Consider the following 24,429-nt stretch of genomic DNA (forward strand, 5'->3'; position numbering starts at 1 on the left):
AGACCCCTGTTCTGTATATCTCCTGAATGATTAGCGGGTCCCGGCAGACTTCGTGTCCGCCGGACCCGCTGATTGGCTCCCACTGTATCCAATCACATCGGGATCAGGTCGCTGGCGGCGTGCCCCCCCCCCAGACATGGAAGTGCCAGTGCACGGACTAGGTACGTGATCTTGCGCAGAACGGCCGCAGTAAATCTATGGTGTGCAGTCTGCAACTGGATAATGTAGCGCAGTGCTAAATAGTAAAAAATGACCTGGTTGTGAAGGGGGGTAAATTCTTCTGGAGTTGAAGTGGTTACATTTTTGTTTGCAGGGTGAAGATTGTTGTAGTATATTTCTCTTACTGCTTAAAAAGCGCAGTATAATTCTCGTGCCATTAATTCATAGACATGTGCAATTCATTTAGTTCTGAATTCGTTTTTTAACGAATTTTGACAAATTTGTTAATTTGCAAATGTCGGAATTAACAAAAACCCGTTTAACGCATTTTTCCGAATATTCTAAAATTCGGAAATTCAAAATTCGAAAGTACGAAAATTGGAAAATTCGAAAACCAGAAAATTCAAAAATCTGAAATAATAACTTGACTATCACTAAACTATAAAATTATAGGTATTGGAATTTCCATTCAAATTTGGCTGTTAGTGAACGTAAAGAATACAAATTTATCTGAAGTTACGAATTATCCAAAATAACAAATGCCGTATCTAAACAAACTACTTTTATTATTATTATTTATGATTAGTTCTGTTCCATTTATTTAGATGCAGCATTCGTTATTTCGGATAATTTGTAACTTCAGATAAATTTGCATTCGTTACGTTCACTAACAGTCAAATTCGAAAGGAAATTCAAATACAGTGGAACCTCAGATTACGAGCATAATCCGTTCCAGGAGTATGCTCATAATCCAAAGTACTTGCATATCAAAGCGAGTTTTCCCATTGAAGTCAATGGAAATGAAAATAGTTTGTTCCGCATTGACTTCAATGGGATGCAATACCGCATGCAGCCAGAGTGGGGGGGGGGGGGGGGGCGCCAGAGAGCCTCAGAAATGGCCGAAAAGGCCCAAGCACACTTCGGCTGACCTCGGCAAACCTCAGAAAAACTTCCTACCCGAGATTTGCCTGGGTCAGCCGTGCTGTCCTCAGGCCTTTCCGTGCAATTGCGAACGGCGCCGATTGTCTGCGATCGGCGACTTTCGGCTCTGCTTGGCTCCCCCCCACCTCAGGCCAAAAGCGGTACTGCACACGCTTTGGCCCGAATTGTGAGACAACACTCGCAAACCGAGTTACGATTTTTAAAAATACAGTGCTTGTATTGCGAAGGGCTCGTTAACTGCGTTACTCACAATCCGAGGTTCCACTGTACCTATAATTTAATAGTTCATTATTGTTAATTATTATTTAAAATTTTGTAATTTTCGGATTTTCTTTCAAATTTTCAAATTTATGAATTTTTTCAGCAGTGCACGTGTCTAATTAATTTATATAGTATATTTCTTTGTTTACTGTGTTGCAATACACTTTTTTTTTTTTACTAAGCAAGTTGTGTAATTTCTGGTGTTGAAGCACCTGTAGCCCTTAGGGTGCATATACAGATATCTGTATTAAAAATTCCCCGCTCGGCCAGGTGTATCAGTGTGTGTGTGTAGTTGTGGGCACAGGAACAGAGAACCCAATACATCAAGCGGCTCCTTCGGGGGTAAGCGCTACATTTGTATTCATTGTTACATCCTTAAAGCAGAACTAAACTGTATCTGAGCACCACAAATAGAAAATGCCATTTAAATCCTTTTTAATTTTAAAAAGCAAACTCCCCCACCAATCCCTGTCTCCATGCTTTATTTTATCAAGAAAAAATTTGAACCCCCCCCCCCCCCCACCCCAATCATTTCTAGTTGCGACCATCTTCAATAAGGGCAGATGATTCATGTAGCATTCACTTTGTGGAATAATTTGCCCTTGATGGGAAAAAACAAAACAAAAATGCCCATGAAGACTCCTGGGATGTATGAGATCAGTTTGGCCTAGGCAGGAAACCAGGAAGCAACTGAAGAAATGTAAAAACAAGTTTAATACAAGTACCGTAAATATAACATACCTTCCTCTCTATACTAATGCTATCTATCAGCATAAGGATTACAAATGGTTCATGTTTGAGAGAGTTTAGTTTACTTTAACCGCTTCACCTCTGAAAGGTTTTACCCACTTCCTGACCAGGCCATTTTTTGCGTTACTTTAACTGACAATTGCGCGGTCGTGCGGCGCTGTACCCAAATAAAATTGTCCTTTTTTTCCCCCACAAATAGAGCTTTCTTGTGGTGGTATTTGATCATCTCTGTGGTTTTTATTGTTTATGCTATAAAGCATATCCAATAAAAAAAAATGTAAAAAATCTAATTTCTTCATCAGTTTAGGCTGCTATATATTCTGCTACATGTTTTTGGTTTAGAAAATCTCAATAAGCGTATATTGATTGGCTTGCGCAAAAGTTATAGCGTCTACAAACTATGGGATAGATTTAGGGACTTTTTATTTCTTTCTTTTATATTTTTTACTAGTAATGGCGGAGATCAGCGATTTTTAGAGGGACTGTGACATTGCAGCGGATAAATCTGACACTAAGTGACACTTTTTGGAGACCAGTGACAGTGATCAGTGCTAAAAAAAAAATGCTGTCACTGTAAAAATGACACTGGCAGGGAAGGGGTTAACATCAGGGGCAATCAAAGGGTTAAATGTGTTCCCTATGAGTGCTTTCTAACTGTGGGGGAGGTGCTTTGAGTAAAGGAATGCAGAGATCCATGTTACAAGATCTCCATTTTCTTCCCTGGCAGAATGGCAGTCTGCTGAATGATCGCTGGGTTCCCAGCAGACATTGCGTCCTCCAGTCTCACTGATTGGTTCCCGTTGTTTCCAATCACAGCGGGAGTGGGGCTCCGGCAGCGCGCACGCCCCAGAGCCGAAGAAGGAAATCATGTACAAGTACGTGAATTTGCACTTAAGGGCCGCCCTGCCGCAGTATATGTAGGGGGGGCAGTCCTTAAGCGGTTAAAGAGGAACTTTATTCCCCTGTAGTTTGGCCGCTCCCTCTCTGGTGCTGCCATCTTTAAAGTGATATTAAAGCCTTGATTTTTATTTATTTTTTGTTTATTACAAACATGTTATACTTACCTGCTCTGTGTAGTGGTTTGGCACAGAGCAACCTGGATCCTCCTTTTCTTGGGTCCCACACTGGTACTCCTGGCTCCTCCCTCCTGCCGGGTGCCCCCACAGCAAGCAGCTTGCTGTGGGGGCACCCAAGAAGGCACGCTCCCAATCCACGGCTCTGTGTGTCCATTCACACAGGGAGTCGTGGCTCAGCCCCGCCCCCTTCGGTCTCCAGATTGGCTAACTAACTGTGATTGACAGCAGCAGAAACCAATCAGGAGTGCGAGTCCCTGGAGAGGCAAGGCTACCGTGGACATCGCTGGGTTGAGAGGGGGCTGGATCGAGACTAGGGGGTACCTGCACAAAGAAGGTTGTGCTTTTACAACCACTTTAAAAATCCAGCGTGTGCGCAGTTGTCCTGATGGGCTCTGCCCAGCCATCAAGACCTTTCAGAATACCTATGTGGAAGAAGGTCTAATTTTTATATTTTTTATTTTTGACTTGGTATCAGCCTCTTGTAGTCCCAGTTTAGAAGAGTTCCGACTGGAAGAGGATGAAGCAATCCAAGGAGCTAACCAGTTGTGCTGCAGTGCAAGAAGCACGCTGATAGGAGAAGAGAGCAGTGAGACAGTTCATCAGTCTACTGCTTCTCTTTTACCCGTCCAGCCACAGGCTGGGAATGGGTAGGATACCTGTAAGTGTTACTAAACTGCAGCAAACCACTGATGTCTCTGATGAATGGATGTCTATGGTCTCTAGTGAATGGATAGGTTGCATTCTCTGTAATGTCACTAGTCTCAAATTAATTGATAGGCTTCATTCTCAGTGATGTCACCAGTCTCTAGTGAATGGATAGGCTGCATTCTCTGTGATGTCACTGGTCTCAAATTAATGGATAGGTTGTATTGTCAGTGATGTCATCAGTCTCTAGTGAATGGATAGGCTGCATTCTCAGTGATGTCACCAGTTTCTAGCAAATGGATAGGCTGCATTCTCTGTGATGTCAACTTGGGGGTTTTAGGTTTTTGAAGACCAATCTATTATTCAATTTCAAATGGAGACTGGAGACCCTTCTCAGGTATGGCGTCCCTTTGTTATCAGGTTACAGTTCTCTAACTGTAAAAAGTTGGTACTTATTCTGCTTATGGCTGCAAGTAACATTTCATTTGGTAAGGTCCTTTCAAAGACCCTAATTCCATTTAGGTTTCTCAAATTTTGGTTTACAGTACAATTTGTTATGAACTGATATTTGAACAATTTTTGTATTAATATTGTAGCATCTAAAATCCAATTTTCAAAGTGCATTGTTAACTTTTTAATGAATGAGGAGGTGTGTTGCAGTGGGTTAGGCTTTTGGTAAAGGTAAGAGACCAGGACATCTACAATACTCTAGTCAAACTAAAAAAAGCTACACAGCCATTTACAGTTGACATGCTTGCCTAAGGTTGCCTGTCCAAACATTGTCAATCCAATGCTCAAAGTCCTCCACCTAAGACTTTTTTCATTCTTGAGCCCTGATGAAGAGAGAGCATCTAAACCCCCAAAACACGTTGGCTATTTGTACAAATTCTACTTTTTTTTATCAAATTAAATTTGTTCCTTGGACTAAAATACTTTGGTGTGGCACTCCTATTTCCTTCTCTAGTCAAACTAAAAGGCAGTTGTCTGTGTCGAGCTTAGCCAACCAGTAAATACTCCAAAGCAATTTTATGTTTTTGGGTGGAGTGACATTGTAAGGCAGGAAAGAAGAATAAATGTGTCTAAAACATATTTATTACTTATCATGTTCCCTTCAAGCTCATACAAACCCTAGAAGTATCCATTACAGCGGGAATTGTTCAGATGTGGCTTGCTTCTATGATGTAACTCTAAACACACAAATACTGAACCCAACGTGTCATAGGCAGTTGTAGATTACAGATCTTGCATTGACATAATGGACACTTTTTAAGAGGTATCAGAATTGAAAATAAAGATGGGAGAAACATGGGAGAAAATAAGGAATCATGGAGCATTTAAGAGCCGAATATTGCATTAGAAAGGTGGAGTTTTTCTTGAAAACTATGACAACCATGCATGAAATATTCCTGTTTTAGTTATCAGTTCTCCAAGCGCAGACCAGTCTTATGTTGCTCCCATTGCTCTGGGATTTTATTGCAGTTTTCAGTCTTGCAGTTTTCAGTTGTATCTAAAATCTACGAATATTCTTCTTCTAGTAGTCTTACTCCTTGGGTAGTAGAATGTGGACTTGTTTTTTCGTGCCACCACAGTTATTTGTCCTGCTCCCTGTCCCAATCAAAAGTCTGAAATGAAGATTTCAAAAGCCTGGATTGAGGTTTACCAGAAGCATCTTCGCGCATCGCAACATCTCAACATGTGCTGCATAACAGCCAACATTTACATTTAGGGAAACCAAAAGTACTTGACTAGGAACAGAACCTGATAGCTGACCACATAAGCCGTCCTTTAAGGTGAGCATAAATTCCCTCTGTATCATAATTTATAGATGCAGTATAATTTTTCAAAAAACCTTACATTTTATCATTAAATGGGCAGTCTCCAAAGTGGACCTTTTGCCTAAATTAACTTAAATTTTGCCCTGCCTCCTAGCCCTCCTTTTCTCACATTTGGATAATACTTTTATGATTTCTTTTTTAAATTTAAAGCTGAACCCCAGGAATTCAGCTACTTTGTAAAAACTGCAGGCATACCATGAGTTAAGTCCAATGAGGTGTGTGCCACCTTCTAGGCTTATCTCTATTATTTACATCTGACAGGTTTATTGTGCACCAGGAAAATCACTTCCAGAGTTCACTTGCTGTCATCTCAGCTACTTCAAAAGCAGAGTTGCTGGAACTGCTATGCCCGCTCCTAATTTTGCTCATTCACAGAAGCCTTTGTATTATGTGTAGCAATACTGCTGTAGGAGTTGCTGATGTCAGGGTTCCCCACTGCTGCACAGCCAGTCACAATGTGATTCCTTCTTGCATCCAAACACAGATATCAGTCCTTTAGCTTGTTTTTATTAGGGGATAGTAACTTGGATGGGTTTAGGGATTATGGAATGCCCAACTTGAAAAATGTCCAACAAACAAAACCAGGGACAACTTCCTCCCTATGTACAGATTCCAATTCTTCCTTCCTCCTGCACAAACTTGGTTCCTTTGCACAGCTTCTGCTAGGTTCACTCCTTGGAAACTAACACTCTATCATTAGTTCAGAAACAGCCCATTACAGGATAGGAACTTGCAGTCCCTTAGTAGAGTAGCACATGTGGAGTGAATTGCATCTTGTACCACCTTCTGCCTCCCTGTAGACAATGATCCCAGCTCTACTGCTGCAGAAATGCGAGCCCACCTGGCTGCCAGCAACCCACCTGGCTGCTTTTTCTTCCCACTCCTCCTGACTGACACACACTGGAGAATCCCCAGGGCAAGGTTGGATGAAGACTTGGCACATCATTGTCTTCAAGAGAGCACTGCTACAGATGCCCCTCTTTCTCCTTGTCTGTCCCTGCACTGTGCTGATCTACTCACTCTGTCTCTCTTTGCTCCTGCTTCCTCTCCAGTTAGGGTCCCTCCTACTGCCTCCTGTGGTAGGATCCTTCTAGGCCAGCCTCACAAGCTCCAGCCCAAGGTAAAACCCCCTCCCCGGCAGGGGTCCCTCGAGGGCCACCGACAGACTCCCTCAGCACTGCTTCTCCATCTTACACCTGACTCTCCAACTGGCATGGCTCATTGCAATTTAAGGGCTCCTTGGTCCCCTTTCAGGCCCACTTCCTGGGAATTGACCAAGGACCCCTATATATACAAGACAACCACTCCCAGCTTCCGCCCACTAACTTCTAAAACATTCTCCAACATTCTAGAAGCAGGGGGAGGCACTAGAGCTGCCAGGATGAGTCATCCAGTCCTAACCTCTAGTAACTCTGACCCAGATTCCATGCCTCAGGTTTATCCCTGTGCCAGCTAGATTAGCCTGTACTACCACTAGTAGCACACTAGTGGGTGCTACATATGTGACACAAAATACAAAGGCTTCTGAGAAACGGGCAGCAGAGGGGGAGGCCAGGTATAGCTGCAGTGTGTGCTTCTCTCCACTCACAGCTGGAGTGTGTCCTCCATGCAATAAACCTGTCACATATAAGTAATAGAGATAAGTCCCAGAGGTGACATGCGCCTAATTGAGCTTAACTCATAGTGTGCCTGCACCTTTTGCAAATTTGTTGAATTCCTGGAATTCTGCTTTTATTTTTTATTTTTTTTGCTGCAAAGCACTTCTGTATTTCTTGCCTAGGCGAGAATGCCTTTTGTGTCCCTGCTTCCTGGATTCTGCAAATGTGCCCAAGGGCTTTGGGTCCCAGCAAAGCCCTGTGGTACATCTGCACACCCATGGGTTCCCCTTCACATGTGCAAAGATGGGCTGTTATGGAAGTTGAAAAACGACTGTTTTCTTGCAGTGCACAGATGTGCACAAGGGCTCTGCAGGGAAACGAAGGCCAGACAGAGCCATTCAGCACACCCTGTGGAGATTAGCGATAAGGAGTGTCTGAGTAGTTTGACAGGAGAAGGTGGGCTGGGTTGACACCACTTAGTCAACAAAAACGCTGTGTGTTGTCAGCCCACAACAGAATTTAGGAGCACATTGCTGGCAGATCATCATGTACTTTTCTGTCCTTAAGGGATAAAACATGGGGAAATGTGCATGTATTGGAGCCTGCCCCAAGGAACAGGAAGGAATATTCAGATTGTCCACTGCATAGCTGGGAATGGAGACCTACTCTGAGCTTCAGGGAGTTGAGCTGAGACCCGCGTGGAGTTTGCAGTGAACTCGGGGACAGGGTTCAGTTCTGAGGTCTGCCTATTGAGCTTCTGGAAGCTTGTGTATGTGTATGGTGCTGCTGCTACTGCTGCTGTTGGAAGAGATTCCCAGAAGTCCATTGAGAGGACTTGGGGACTTTGCTGAAGAAAGCCATGTGGCTGCTGTGCTGCATCTGGGATGGGTGTGCCAAAGACCCCCAATGCCATGTGTGATGCTGGATCGTGCTACCTCTGCAGTGTGTTTCCAGTGGCTGTGCCTACAGGAGATTGTGTCTCCTGTGCTGTTGTGTCTAGGCTGTGTACTAAAATGTCCAGGGCAAGATGCCTGCTGTACTACCATTCCAGCACTGCTGTGGGAGAACCATGTGCTGTTGGGTATTGAGCTGCTGGGTTACTGGTCCAGTGGAGCGGATTCCACTCAGGAGCTGTGACCTAGTTTCACTCTCTATCCATGTTGAGTGTAGGAGCATCTAGCACCAGAAAGAACGGTGTCTGATAGGCCCCCTTGATTTGGTGTTTGGCTATTGTTGCTAATTTGTGTCATGAGAGAGAATTTATGTCAAAAGGGGACAAGAAACCTTAATATCCTTAAGGATTGTAAAGCTTTTGGTTGAGATAAGCGCTTCATAGCAGTCAAAGGGTCCTACCACCGGCAGGACTATATTTAATTCTCCATTCCATTCACTTATAAGCAATTGGACTACATCTGTTCCTGTCTCCCCAAAGTCAACGCATGCAATTTAGCACCAGCAGCCACTATTATTCCTGCACTGTAAGTGATGATATCAAGGGCCCATTTACATTCCATACTGGGAGAAGGGAAGACCAGAGCTCTGGTTGCTGGGGGTCCATGGAATAGGGTATGAACTTTTAGAGCCTACCTACACAAATGAGAATGATATCATACATACAGTATGTGTGTTGGGGAGTGGGGGGGCAGTCTTTTTTTTGGGGGGGGGCATTAACTGCCATCTAGTTATAGATCTAGGGCAAATTTTGGAAAGAATCAGAGCAAGGACTGGAGGACCAAAAAACAGATTGGATTCTTGGCTTTGTCAGATGAAATCTGGCTGGTTACTTTAAACACTATGAACTTCACTTGTGTTTTAATTTACTGTTCTGTATTTGTGTCTGGTATCATTATTGCACAGCAAGCGGAGCTCAACTTACTCATTCTCTTTTTCTTTACTTCTAGAGTCTCTTTAAGGAGGGTGTCTGAATAATGAATTTCGGGAAGCTAATACAATACAGTATCTCACAAAAGTGAGTACACCCCTCACATTTTTGTAAATATTTTATTCTATATTTTAATGTGATAAGACTGAAGAAATGGCACTTTGCTACAATGTAAAGTAGTGAGTGTACAGCTTGTATAACAGTGTAAATTTGCTGTCCCTTCAAAATAACTCAACACACAGCCATTAATGTCTAAACCGCTGGCAGCAAAAGTGAGTACACCCCTAAGTGAAAATGGCCAAATTGGGCCCAATTAGCCATTTTCCCTCCCCGGTGTCATGTGACTCGTTAGTGATACAAGGTCTCAGGTGTGAATGGGGAGCAGGTGTGTTAAATTTGGTGTTATCACTCTCACGCTCTCATACTGGTCACAAAGTTCAACATGGCACCTCATGGCAAAGAACTCTCTGAGGATCTGAAAAAAATAATTATTGCTCTACGTAAAGATGGCCTAGGCTATAAGAAGATTGCCAAGACCCTGAAACTGAGCTGCAGCACGGTGGCCAAGACCATATAGCGGTTTAACAGGACAGGTTTCACTCAGAACAGGCCTCGCCATGGTCGACCAAAGAAGTCGAGTGCACATGCTCAGCGGCATATCCAGAGGTTGTCTTTGGGAAATAGACGTATGAGTGCTGCCAGCATTGTTGCAGAGATTGAAGTGGTGGGGGGTCAGCCTATCAGTGCTCAGACCATACGCCACACACTGCATCAAATTGGTCTGCATGGCTGTCATCCCAGAGGGAAGCCTCTTCTAAAGATGATGCACAAGAAAGCCTGCAAACAGTTTTCTGAAGACAAGCAGACTAAGGACATGGATTACTGGAACCTAAACCCTATTGAGCATCTGTGGGGCATCCTCAAACGCAAGGTCTCTAACATCCACCAGCTCTGTGATCTCATCATGGAGGAGTGGAAGAGGACTCCAGTGGCAACCTGTGAAGCTCTGGTGAACTCCATGCCCAAGAGGGTTAAGGCAGTTCTGGAAAATAATGGTGGCCACACATAATGTTGACACTTTGGGCCCAATTTGGACATTTTCACTTAGGGGTGTACTCACTTTTGTTGCCAGCGGTTTAGACATTAATGGCTCTGTGTTGAGTTATTTTGAGGTGACAGCAAATTTACACTGTTATACAAGCTGTACACTCACTACTTTACATTGTAGCAAAGTGTCATTTCTTCAGTGTTGTCACATGAAAAGATATAATAAAATATTTACAAAAATGTTAGGGGTGTACTTACTTTTGTGAGATACTGTATCATCCTGGAACATTATTACAGGCACAAAATATACTCAGACTTTATCTGGCTCATGCCCGGGTTATTCAGACTGAACCTATGATGAAGAAATGTATAAAATCTCCATGACATAAACTGTAGATCTATTGATACATAGGCAACTATGACTTTAAATGTAAAAGTCAAGCTAAGCCCCACACCGCTCTACCCCATGAGTCTCCCCCTTTGTCAAGGATGCCACCCGTTATGTTAAAAGACCAACAGAAAGCATGAGAGGAAGGAATGGGTGGAGCCAGGCTAGAATTTTACAGGAAAAGTATACAATGCAGGTGCCTCCTAGCTCTGTTTTGATAAAGAACTCAATCAGCTAGAAAAATCGAGAACCTAATGGTGACTCTCGCACTTCCTTCAAAATAAAAATAAATCTATTTTGTCTTTAACTGCTATATAAATAAATAAAATACAAACCTCTATCACAGGTTCAATGTCACATGGATACTCATATCTTGCACCTCCCATCTCACCTAGAATTAGAGATAATACAGAAGGTTTGAGAAATGGTGGCAGGTTAAAGGTCTAGGACAAAGGAGAATTACAGACAGGTGTACTGCCCAGACAGAGAGGAGATAAGACATGTGTTTGCCATCTGATGCATTCAAACTAAACCCACCCAATCCTAACAGGCCAAAGATGGATCAAAATTTGTCTGGTTCAGCAGGACCATCCAAGTTTCAATCCACGTGTGGCTACTACCACTCGACAGAAGTCAATTCAATAATTGGCTTGTGGAGAATGGGCCTGTTGGAAATTTTTTTCTTGATCAGTGGCTGCAGCAGTGCAGTGATCGGTGTATCATGACAGTGGAGGAGTTCTGCTGTCAGAATACAATGGCTCAGTGGGGAGGATTCCTCTATCCACCACCTCAAAAGTGCAGAAAGAGAAATACCTTTTTTTTCTGGAAAATAACAGGTTGGGTGACATAACTGACCAAATGTGGCCATGGTCACCATCCTTCCCCCCCTTTGTTTTCAAACCAACTGATGTCAGGAGTGGTGACGGGTTGGTGGATCTTTTTGTGGGTTAGTGGATATAGGTTGGACTTGATGGACTTGTGTCTTTTTTTCAACCTCACCTACTATGTAACTATGTAACTATGATGGACAAGGATCTGCATCGCTGAATGGTGTGATTGATGATGGATTTGTGGGAAATTTTTTTTTTTTTTTGTAAAAATGTTTTTTAAATTATTTACTGTTTATATTTGTTTGTAAATGAGTTGGGGTACATTGTACTCATACCTGTGGGAAGAGCAGTATCTAGGGCCCCCCTTCATTTTTAAGGGGACTTCTATATACCAATAAGCCCCCACCCTTATACCCCACAACCACAGGGCTGGGCTTGTGGGGAAGAGGTTCTTGTCGCCCCTGACAAGGTACCCTCCCCATATTAGGAATATGTGGTCTGTAATGGTTTAGGGGGGGGGGGGAGAAGGGTTGCATGGTCATCTAACTTTCTTTTCTGGCCTGTCAGGCTTCAGCCTTAAATGACCGTTTTGGTGTGTCTTTTTTTTTTTTTGCATGGGGTACCTTTTGAAATCCATACCACCAGACCTTCATCAAGATAAGGGTTCTGGCATAAATGATGGGGTGTCCCCACCATTTTTTATTAGGATGTATTACAATAGAAGTAACATTTTAGAAAGAAAAAAAGCCAGCATTTTATATAATTCCCTGGCAGCTTTTTTTTTTTTTTTCTTCTATGTGGCATTGGGACCTCCTCAAAATAAATACCACTGTATTTTGTGGGGATCCACATGCTGTTCATTTTACAAATAAAAGCTGGTAGGGCAATGTCATTTGCAGATAATTTACATATTTTTTTATTTTGTAAATGCCATTATGCTGTAGCAGATTTAAGGCATGTTAGTCTAAGGAATTTTTAATGTTTAACTTTAACCACTTACGGGCCGCAATACGTATATATATGTTGCAGTCTGCAAGAGGGTTACCGGGAAGATATCAGCTATAACCGCGGTACCACTTTTTTCTGCAGGCTGCCGGCTTTCTCAGGAAACTGGTCCTCATGAGGGACGTCCCCTTCCTCCACTCGTCGGTGTTTCTCGGGCTTACCGTTTTTTGCCAGCTCACCTGAGAAGCGATCCGGCGGTGCAGCCGGCTGCTCCCATAGGCAATCAAAAAGTTAAAAAAAGTTAACTCTTTGATCGACTCTATGGCATTGGAGAACCAGAGCGATGTCATGACATCACCTCCGGTCCAGGCTGGAAGAATAAAAAATTATATATAGATATATAGAGATAGATGTTCTATTTTATTTGTTCTATTTTATTTTCTATTCTATTATCTTCTATTCAAATTTATTCTATTTGAATTTTGGAAGATGGTCGTATTCTTTCTATTCTATAGTTTTTTTCTTTATACTATTCTGTTACTTTCTATGTATGTATGATATGTCTATCTAATATGTTATTTTCCATTCTATTCAGATTCAAATTGATATTAGAATTTTGGGAAATTTGTTTTTCATTCTATACTATTCTATTTTTTTTTATTCTTTTCTTTTCTATTCAATTATAGTCTATTCTATTCTTCTCCTATGTATTCAAATTTATTCTATTTGAAATTCGAATTTCAGAAGATGGTTATATTCTTTCTATGTTGTTTTATTCTATTTGTTTCTATTATATTCTAGTCTATTCTGTTCTTTTATTTTTTATTCTATTTTGTTCTGTTTTACTCTATTCTATTCTTTTATTTTCTGTTATATTCTTTTCTATTCTATCTATTCTATTTTTTTTCTATTCTATTCCTTTATTTTTTATTCTATTTTATTCTCTTTGGAAATTCGAAAACTATTTGAAAACTATTTGAAAACTATTTGAATTCGAAAAGTATTTGAAAATGATTTGAATTCCAATTCCGTCCAAATTTTTTTTTTGTTATTTCGGATTCGTTTAAAATCGGTACTTTTGTAATTTTGAAATTTGGATACATATATTTTAGAAAAACGAAAATTCCTCTGAATTTAAATTCAAAACGAAAAGAACCACACATGTCTAGTATAGGCATGTATTGCCCCATACAGTTTTCATACCTGTATATTAGTTAGGATTCTTACCTGTTTGTATTACTTCTGCTACAGCGGAGGCCGTCATAAAGGTCGAGACCTCGTTCTGCAAGTATGTTGACAAAGTGAACTCGGTTGCAGTGCCAGTGACCTAAAAGAAAAAGATATTAATATATAGCCTGAAAAATAAATGATACATCAATCGGACTTGGCTAATCTAGGAGAAAATGAACATGCCTAGGAGAAAATGAACAGGCGCCTTCCCACAGGGTGTGTTGTGAATTACTGGATTCTGCATTAATACAGGTTCTGTTCTCTACACCCGGAGTCTGTGTAATTACTTCCGCCACACTATTCTGCACCTCCCCACATACTGTCATCGCCGGCTTTTACCAAATGTCAAACAGCAGGGAGAATGAGTGCAGTTCTAATATACGACAATGTTGGAGAAAAAGTCTACAAGAATAATGAACTGACAGAGAGGAGAGGTTTTCACTTACTGATTTTAAATAGAAGAGTGCTTTGTTGCCATTCATTCTATAATCTGCGATGTTAAGCAGTTAGAAAAAAATTCAATAGAAAAGATGTAATGTTGGCCCACCTTGGTTTCGTATTGACATATTTTAAAATTATGAAATTACTTCCCTCTACCCCTACCTCAATACAGCATTAAAAATAAAAACTATATACTTTACAGTTGCCAGGTTTCATCAACCATGTTTGATAATGTCAAAGATCCTCTTCATCCTCTTCTTCCACCAGCAGTATGAAGGCAGGTGCCAACTATTTTAATGATACACTATATGTTTAATGTGTAGCTGGTGTGTGGCCTGTTAAGGTTCCTGTAGCAAGGGGATAGTTTAGCATAAGGGTTTGGGTCTCTAGGGCTCCCTTGCTTGGAAGATGGAAGGAGAGGGACCGTAGATCGAGAGGATGTAGTGTGGCACTGAAGCGGGTCACCCCTTGGTGGGATCCTGAGCAGGACTGTTTGTGAGTGTACCACTAAAAGATGGGAACTACTATAAGCTAAAGGTATTAGACACCACAGCATAACCCAAATCCTGCCTAAATTTAAAGAAAAATGCTAAAAGTGAGGAAACCTGTTAAGTTGCCATGCGAATGCTGAATATAAACTATTCAAAGAAGTTTGTACAGTATGCTTTATTCAGTAAACAGAGTTGCTGGTTAAGTGAATCGTCTGGTCTGATTTACTCTGAATACTGAGTGAGATCCTACAGTGTATGGGAATGGGGAACAAAGTGTGTACCTAATTGTTAACTTTCTGAAGAATGAAGAGAGAAAGGTATAAGAAGGAGAAGCAGCCAGTTTGGGAATGGAGATTGTAATAGCTGGTGACAGAGGTTCTAAAAGAGGTGTGGCTTGGTGGCTGTATGGTCTACCCTTCTAGAGGCAGGGACCCAAAGCTAGGACCTGCTGCGTAGCAAAACCCTGGGCCTGGACCAGGAGTGTGAGAGGCCCCACGAAGTATACAGCAGGTTTTTCTCCATAGCTTGCGGGTTGAAGAGTAAAATGTAATGTGTAGCGTGTGTTACAGAACTGGTAAAGGCAGTTCGGTTTTCTTTACCATCTTTCTCAAAATAATTTGGCAGTCAGTGCTGAGACAGGTGTCATTGCAAGAAGAAAAGACCTTATCCTTATGGTGTGGAGCCCTGCATAACCGGTTGGCCACTGGCCATTAGTGAGTCGATCATTCACACATTATATGACACCAACTCCAACACACACTATTATTAGGTCATAGCATGCTGGTTCTGCCATGTTATCGGTGTGACCAAGAGCCACGCAGCTCTCTGCAGAATACCTCCTGTGAGTCCATAGTGGAGACCCTTGACCCTGGGGTTCAGAGGAAATCCATTAAAATATGTTGGGCATCAGGATTATGAATCCATTCTTTGTGAATGATCAATAGTGAGCATATTGAGACTATGGAGGCATCCAAATCCGATTTTGATGGGTAGGTGAGAATCCCTTCCTACTCAATGGCAGGCCCTGCATTTGGTGTTCATAGCCATCAGGCAAATTTTTAATTTACTTTTTTTGTGATACACCATTAAATTACACTGTGATCATCAAACAGGCCAGTTACTTTCCACAAAACCCCCTGCAACCCATTTAAACTGCTATCTAACTTGGCCCCCAAATATTTCACCCAGCCGGTGTATATCCAATGTACTTGTTTCAGTCAATGCTTCTCAATATTTTTAGATATAAAAATCCAAAAATTGCGAGACTTACCTTTATTACTGAACTAAAGTCAGCCCAATATCCAGTCATTATGTCAACAGACACAATAGTATCACCACTCTCCTCTCTATCTCCCTTGTATCTGAAATAGGAAAATTTGATTTTGTAGGTCTGGAAAAATTTATTATACGAGGGCTGTGCAGAAAGTAATGCAAAATTGGGCATTACTTTTTTTATTAACTAACATAGGTCGATTGAATTTCATATGTTGGTAGAGTAACTCTTCCTTTATAGTAACTCAGCTTGCACCCCATTGCTTCTGCTTGGAATCCATGATTTACTAGAAATGATAAGTAAGAACTAAAGAGGAAGAGTTACTGTACTAACACTTGAAATTTGAACAACCAATGTAAGCAAATAAAGTTATACCCACTTTTTCTTTTTTACAGCCCTCACAATATAGGTGAGGAGCAATTAAAGGAAGATGAGGTCAGACAAGTAACCTGCTGTATTCAAAGTGTATATATAAACCCTAAATCTATTTTTGCAGTATATTTGGTAAGAAATCATGAACCCGTTACAAAGTTTTTTACCTAGACATCCAACCAGTAACGGCGCTTCCTGATGCAGGCTGGCAAAAGCTAAGTCGCGGCCTTTCAATTAGTAGTAGAAATGCCTGCCTGCTGTTCAAGCTCCTCCAGTTGGCTGTATGGCTGCCTTTCTGGTGGACTTAATAGACAACTAAAGGAATGCACATGGCAGGCTGACAACACTGCTCTTAATTTCAAGGCAGTGGCTGATTGTAGCGTATGGACCTTCAGGACTACCCTGAAGCTTAGGTTGAGGATTTGTGGCCATTAGGTTCCTTCTTCCCCTGCCTTGGGGTGGGGGGATTTCTCTTAGAGCCTCTCAACTAGTACTTGTTGGTCAGCTTCAACTGATCATAAGGAGAGGGGTCTACCAGGCTTTTTTGGTGAGTGATTATGTGTTTATGTGTATTGTTACAGTATTCTTGTACTGAGATCCAAGCTGATGAAGCAGGGTTTCCGACCAGTAGCGGCCCATGCATTGTGGGCACACGGGCACTGCTCCCCCTAACACCTCTGCCACCCTCCCTATCCATGTGCCCTTTCAGGATGCAGGGTGCATGAATTACTATGGTTGGGGGTGTGTATTTTGAAGCACCTGATTAGAGCCAGAGGCTCTAATAGGCTTCAAAATAGGATGGGCTTGGGGAGCAGAGCACTGCGGCCCGATCCCACCCTGTTGTGTGACAATGATGAATGAATGTTCGCTATTTTCACACGAACGTTACTCCCAGCCAATCAGGATGCAGGTCGTAAGACCTGTTTCCCAATTGGCCAAAGCATCAGGCGATCCTATTGGATGCCTAGCGCTTAAGAGCAACAGGAAGAAGACAGACAGCTGTGGGAGTAGCAGACACCGGAGCCGCTGCCCACATCCCATCCCGGGAAAGGAGAGGACACCGTAGCACGCCAGCCCTAGATCGGGTAGGTGCCGCGACGCCATCCTCTGATGCTGTCAGTGCCACCCCCCAAAACAAAAATCCACCAGCCGCTGGTTGTATTTCCAGTGTCCACCAGCGGGTGTCTCCCAGCAGACCCTAGTAATCAGTTTTCACCTGATTGTGGCTGCTGGGCGGGTATTTAGGCCCTTTCCTAGCAAGTGCCTCTCACTCCAGTGTTTTGTTGCTGCTAGATTCTATTTGCCTAGATCCTGCTCTTGCTTTCTGCCCTGTACCATGCTTCTTTTCCTGATCTCAATTTTGTTTCCCCTTCCTGTCTGCTCCCTGCACCTCCAGTTTTCAGTGTTCCTCATTTTATATATATTGTATATAGTTAGTTGTTAGGGTTCTGTTTGTATGTTATTAGTCAGGAATTCTTTCACTGGGTTTTTTGGTTAGCTTATATTTTCATGTTTGCTGTACTAGTGTTTGGAAGGATTTCCTTTCACTGTAAATAAATTTCACTTAAAGAATACACCGTCTGGTCCCAGTTTCCTGCGTGTAGCCACACAGATCTGGCCACCTCTGCTTCTGATTCCTAACACCAGCTTTCTCCCAACTCTCACCTGTACAGACCCTAAAAAGGGGAATTGGAAACGCATTGTTTGTTTACAGAGGTACCTGATAGAAACCGTAACATCGACCTTTTTTGCTACCCCACTGAAGCAATCCAATGCTGTTGCCTGGGTAGTCATGTCAAAAGCAGAGTTTTCTTCTTTAGGAATCATTATGTTGTAGGAAGTTGAAAGCTAAAAAGGGAAAGACCGAGAAGGAATGAGAATGGGAGAGAGAGAGTGAGGGAAAAAAAAGGGGGAGAAATTATTATTATTTTTATTATACAGTATTTATATAGTGCCAACAGTTTGCGAGAGATAAAGGGGAGAGGGTGAGAGAGACAAAGAAGGAGAGAGGAGGATAAAAGAGAGAGGGAGAGAGAGAGAGAGAGAGAGAGAGAGAGAGAGAGAGAGAGAGAAAGGAGAGAGGAGGATAAAAGAGAGAGAAAGAGAGACAAAGAAGGGGAGAGGAGGATAAAAGAGAGAGAAAGAGAGAGAGTCAAAGAAGGAGAGAGGAGGATAAAAGAGAGACAAAGAAAGACAAAGAAGGAGAGAGAGGAGGATAAATGATAGCGAGAGAGAAAGATGGTCCTTGACAGATAATGCCAGTAAGTTTGTGGATATCTTCCTGTTGCCCCACGTATTGAGTTTACCCTCATAGATCCGCGACACTACAGATTTACTTAAGCACATTGAGGGGATTCAGGTCCCTCGGGACTCCCTGCTCGTGGCCATCGATGTCGAGGCTTTGTACTCGAGCATCCCCCCCACGAGCAGGGAGTCCTGATGGCCAAGTCCTTCTTGATGGAGCAGGATCGCACAACTTGGCCTCTCAATGAATTTATCCTACAATTATTATTTTTCATTCTTACCTGGAACTATTTTGTTTTTGAAGAATACATTTTTTGCAAACCCAGGGCGTAGCCATAGGCACCTCTTGTGCACAGTCTTACGCCAATCTCTATTTGCGAGCCTGGGAGAGAATAATTTTTTCTAACGACCTATACACCGTCTATTTGCAGTCTATACTGTGCTGGTATAGATTCATAGAGGATCTATTCTTGATATGGACAGAGTCCCCAGCGTTGTTGAAGGAATTTATCCAGGCACTCCATAATAACCATATGAATTTACACTTTACAATTTATATGGATGATACACAGATCCCCTTTCTGGATCTGTTGATAATCAAGAACTCTGATGGAACTGTCAGTACTAACTTTTACCGAAAACCCACAGCCGGCTTCCAGCGCACATCCCAGACCCTGCGTTCATAGTATCCCTTATGCACAGTACCAGCAACTGCGCAGGAACTACACTCAAGATGAAGACTTTTACACTCAGGCTGCCCTCCTGTACGAACATCTGTTACTAATGGGGCGTACACACGGTCGGACTTTTCGTCTACAAAAGTCCAACGTACGCCGACGGACTAAAGCTGGCTGGTAATCCGACCGTGTGTGGTCTCCATCGGACTTCCGACGGACCGTTTTGGCCGGAAATCCGACGTACTTTAGATTTGAAACTTGCTTCAAATCTTACGTCGTAACTCCGCCGGACTCAGTTCCTGACGGAAAGCCCGTTCGTCTGTATGCTGGTCCGATGGACCAGATACGACGGAGGAGCAGGTTACTGCATCTCGCGCTCGCTGCAATAGGAAAAACAAATTTTTCCATTGCGGCGAGCGCGGGGGGCATCCCAGGCCCTTAGGTCTGGTATGGAACTTTAAGGGGAATCCCCTACGCCGAAAAACCGGCGTGGGGGTCCCCCCAAAATCCATACCAGACCCCGATCCGAGCACGCAGCCCGGCCGGTCAGGAAAGGGGGTGGGGACGAGCGAGCGCCCCCCCCCCTCCTGAACCGTACCAGGCCGCATGCCCTCAACATGGGGGGTGCTTTGGGGGAGGGGGCGCCTTGCGGTGCCCCCCCACCACAAAGCACCTTGTCCCCATGTTGATGAGGACAAGGGCCTCTTCCCGACAACCCTGGCCGTTGGTTGTCGGGGTCTGCGGGCGGGGGGCTTATCGGAATCCGGGAGCCCCCTATAATAAGAGGGCCCCCAGATCCCGACCCCCCCACCCTATGTGAATGAGTATGGGGTACATGTTACCCCTACCCATTCACCTAGGGAAAAAGTGTAAAGAATAAAACACAACACAGGTTTTTAAAATATTTTATTAAACAGCTCCGGGGGGGATCTTGCTCCGGCTTCGGGGGTCCCTCCGGTTCCTCTTCTCCCGGCGTCCGGTTGGTTCTTCGGCCGGCCCCTCCGCTGTCTTCAGGTAGCTCTATTGCCAGCGGAGGTCCAAACTTCTTGTCTTCTCTTCTCCAGATGTTGACATGACACTCTCTCCGGCCTCTTCTCCCGGTGTTCCAGGTCTTCGGCCGGCCCCTCCGCTGTCTTCAGGTAGCTCTTTAGCCAGCGGAGGTCCGGGCTTCTGGGCTTCTGGGCTTCTCTTCTCTTCCCCAGATGTTGACATGACGCTCTCTCCGGCTGGACTGGTCTCTGAGGGCTCCGTTGTGACTTATATAGGCAGAGACCCCGCCCCCATATGATGTCACAGTCCCTGGGCATGCTGGGACTGTGACGTTTTAGGGGGCGTGGTCGACCAATTCAATTGCAAAGTGAACAGTTTATCAACCCTGCTGACAATGCGAAGTGTTCCCTGAATGGCACCCGGGCCAATTGGCCAACCTCATGTGTTCACTATGCAGCAGGGCAGCCACTTGGCACACTGGAACTGGAAGCTAGTGGAGATCATTGGAGTAACGATATCTACTTCAAAGATTTCCAGGTTCTAGAGGGATCCCACGGGTACAGGATATCTATAGCTACATTGGTCCAAGGTGGACCAATGTAACTATGTAAAAATATCCACACCTGGAATTCTTTTTTAAATGCCTATTTATATATTGATTGTAATGTGTAATACACATAATTTTGGTACTTACCTTCAAGTGCAATTGGTTCTGTGGAAAGAAGAAAACTTGTTAGAATGCACTATAGGTGAAGGTTGGTGGTATGATGCACATAATAGGATTCATTTACTAGTAAAATGGTTTTGCAGGGTAAGTTTGCACTTTGCAAGGGAATTTTCCCCAAAGCTTAGTGAATGTGGTGTAGTTCCACTTTGCAAAGAATACCCAATCATATGCCAGGAAAACAAAAAAATAGCACTTTTGTTTGCATGTGATTGGATGATAAAAGTCAGCAGAGCTTAACCTCATTTACTGAGCTCTGGGGCAAATTTCCTTGCTAACTGAACAGTCTATCAATCCTATTGACTTCTACCTTGGAGAGTCTCCAGGAGATAAATCACTCCCACCATCAGTGGTGGCTGGTGCTCAACTAGATGGCGATCCATGCATTACCTTTCTGATGACGATGAGGTGGTGCTGGATCCTGGGTAGGGCTCCTGGAAGTGGCTGTTGCTGCATCTCCGCCCACTGCTCCTCGCTCCAGCTTGCCGAGGGTAGAGCTGGAGCCATTGCTTTTCTCCCTGGCCTAACAGGAAGTGGGTCCAGAGACACGATTGGCCGGGAGTACTATGACTCCTTGGTCAATCGGATCTCATGATGCGCTTTCTAATTGGAGGATAAGCAGGAAGACATTAGCGAATATTAATTTGCTAGTGTCACACAACTGGGTGGGCTCATGGCACAGTGCTCTGTGCCCTGGGCCCACCCTTTTTGGAAGCCAATTAGAGCTAATCATGCTCTTCTAAAAAAAAAAAAAAAAACACTTTGAAATCCATGCGTCCGGTGCCCTGCATGTAGATTAGGGGAAGGGCACATGGATTAGGGGTGCATCGCCCCTGCACCCCTAATGGAGCAGCCATCACTGCCCACCAAACTGTCTCACTCCTACTGTTTTATTCTGTTGGTATTGGAAAAAGCCAACCCAAAGTAATGGATAGTTGGAAATAGGGATGCACAAATACCAGTTTTTTTAAGACTGAGTACCAATACTTTTTCTCAAGTATTCTCCAATACCAATTACCGATACCTATTAGTGTCATGTGACAGTTTTTTCCTAGGGCATGTTCACACCATACATGCATGAAAACTGATGGGAAAACCACACAGATTCCACTTGCAGAGTCATTAGTTTCACATCAGTTTTCATGTGCATTTCAGTTTTTACAGCCTGTTCACATATGTGCAGGCCTGCCGGAGTGCAATTTGCAAAAAGACTCCAGTGTGATTTCAATCCAGTTCAGGTGCGATTTCTATTCTCATGCACTAAAGTTATCATTGGAACCACTGAACGAAATCCAACTGCAAACTGGCCCGCGCATATGTGAACTGAGTCTGAAGGTGTCGGTTTTACTACTGGAGTATTTGCACAAGTACTCATGCAAATGGTTAATATCGGCACCGATCTCGGTATTGATGAAACGCCAGTTAGAAATAGAAACTCTATTGCATCGATCTCATTTCCGAAGGTCCAAAAAATACATAAAGGAAGTCAATGTTTTTTCAGCTGGTTAACATTTACTACAAATCCAGTTTTGATTAGCCATCTTGCCTCTACAGTCTTCTGGAGCCTGAGAGCACTCTCTGGCTGAACAACCAATGGGGAGTGTCCAAGTCATCCATGCAGAAGCACCATGGGCAGCAAAAGGATCTACCTACTCTGCGGTGAAGACTACAGAAGACTTAGGACCCAGTGAGCCACATGACTGCAGAGTTAGGTAAATAAAAGGAGCTTTCTGGAATGTTTAAACCACTGATAAGTTAGCAGGAGATGGGGTAAAGGGTATGTAGGTTGGGCGGGTTGGTTAAATGAGGTCACTTCTTTCATATCAGAACAGGATTCATATGTATTTACCTGCAGCAAAAGCTGAAAATAATGCAATGTTGGGTTCATTCTCCAGCCCGCAAACTTTGGGTCTTCTCGTGACAAGACTTGAAGCCAACTGCATACTGAGTTCCTGGTGAGACAACATCTATTTTAATTTTGTTCCTTTAAAACCTACAGGGCAAACTGCAACCATAGTTTGTGGCTTTTGAGAATGGTGTAAACCTTTGACTGCCATAGACAGTTTTGCATTATTTTCCACATGTTCAAATGCACATTTTAGGCCTCAAGATTAGCTACCCCCCCCCCCCAAACATTATATAATTCCTGAATGCAGAGATCCTGGGAATCAAAATTGGGGTTGTTTCCATTTTTAAATCAAAATCATTTTATCAAACTCATATTTTCAGTAAAAAATAAAAGGTCATCAGTTTAGCGTTAACTGTGAATAATAACTGCTGTCACTGCTGTGTAATGTACAGTATGTAGTGCAATTAATGTTTTCATATAGAGGCACCTCAAAATGTTTGTGTGTGTGATTGCGAAAGAAGTCAAACAAGGAGAAGGATGAGAAAAAATTAAAAAAACTCTTTAAATGACTTTTTTTTTCTCGGGATATCTTCCTGCATATGTGCAGAAAGCTTTGTTGCTGTTGGCCTACAATCCGCATAATTCAATCTGCTATTCTGGAATCACATGATGCTAGTTCTCAGGATCAGCTGTGACCGATCAAGGATATAAATACCGTATATACTCGAGTATAAGTCGAATTTTTCAGCACATTTTTTTGTGCTGAAAGTGCCCCTCTCGACTTATACTCGAGTCAAGCACTTTTCTGCAGCAAAAAAATTCATTTTCTGAACCGACATTGGGGCCCCCGCATCTCAGGGCCACTTGCAGCTAGGAAAGCCAAATTTGGAGTGCAAACCCAGTGAAACTGGTACCACAACATATCCAAAGCTGGAGTTCCTAGCACCAAGTAGCCCCGAAATAAGGGGCCCCAAAATGTCATTCTCTGCTGCAGAAAAGTGCTTGACATTTTCTTAACCGATTTTTGGGGCCCTGTATCTCGGGGGCCACTTGGTGCTAGAAACCCCAGCTTTGGATATGTTGTGGTACCAGTTCCACTGGGTTTGCACACCAAATTTGGGGTTCCTAGCACCAAGTGGCCCTGAGATACGGGGCCCCAAAGTCAGTTCGGAAATGAAATTTTTTGCTGCAGAAAAGCCACTTGGTGCTGGAAACCCCAGCTTTGGATATTTTATGGTGCTAGTTCCACTGGGTTTGCACACCAAATTTGGGGTTCCTAGCACCATCATTTTTTGGACCCTTTGGGTTCAGAGACCCCAAATTTTGGCTGCAGCTAGGGGGCATCTAGAAACCCTTAACTACTGAGTTTGAAGTTCGGGGGACCTATGGCTGCAAATGGGCACAGTGAGGCTGCAAATGGGCATTGTTAACCCTCTTTTCCACTTACAGTAGCTGTGCATTTCTCACCCTTGTCTTATACTCGGGTCAATAAGTTTTTCCCATTTTTTTGTGGTAAATTAGGGCCTCGACTTATACTCGGAACGACTTATACTCGAGTATATACGGTATCTGTCAGCTGCTGCTAGTCCTGTGTTCAGTGTATTGCTGTCTCCCAGGGGCACGCTGGATTATTTGTATCCTGAATGTAAGTACTTAGCTATATACTATCACTTGGCCCTTGCTGCATCAAACGCCCTATATGCTATCACCATTGCTGCAGTAAAATTTCTACATGAGATTACTATATTTAGCTTAATCTGTCATTATATGCTTATAGATG

The 24,429-nt window shown here is 43.1% G+C and overlaps 1 protein-coding gene across 1 annotated transcript in view; it reads right to left on the reverse strand.

Annotated features, from left to right (window-relative positions):
- LOC141106651 (uncharacterized) overlaps positions 1–24,429 on the reverse strand; it is a 198,150-nt gene that overhangs the window by 26,996 nt on the left and 146,725 nt on the right. Inside the window, exons 21-26 of the mRNA XM_073597594.1 lie at positions 17,886–18,013; positions 15,786–15,881; positions 14,035–14,089; positions 13,586–13,685; positions 10,919–10,974; positions 10,454–10,475 (exon numbers count right to left, since the gene is read on the reverse strand). Coding sequence (XP_073453695.1) covers positions 10,454–10,475; positions 10,919–10,974; positions 13,586–13,685; positions 14,035–14,089; positions 15,786–15,881; positions 17,886–18,013 — 457 coding nt within the window. The remainder of the gene's footprint in view (positions 1–10,453; positions 10,476–10,918; positions 10,975–13,585; positions 13,686–14,034; positions 14,090–15,785; positions 15,882–17,885; positions 18,014–24,429) is intronic.

The sequence above is a fragment of the Aquarana catesbeiana genome, linkage group LG08 (assembly GCF_042186555.1).
Source record: "Aquarana catesbeiana isolate 2022-GZ linkage group LG08, ASM4218655v1, whole genome shotgun sequence".
Taxonomy (NCBI): Eukaryota; Metazoa; Chordata; class Amphibia; order Anura; family Ranidae; genus Aquarana; species Aquarana catesbeiana.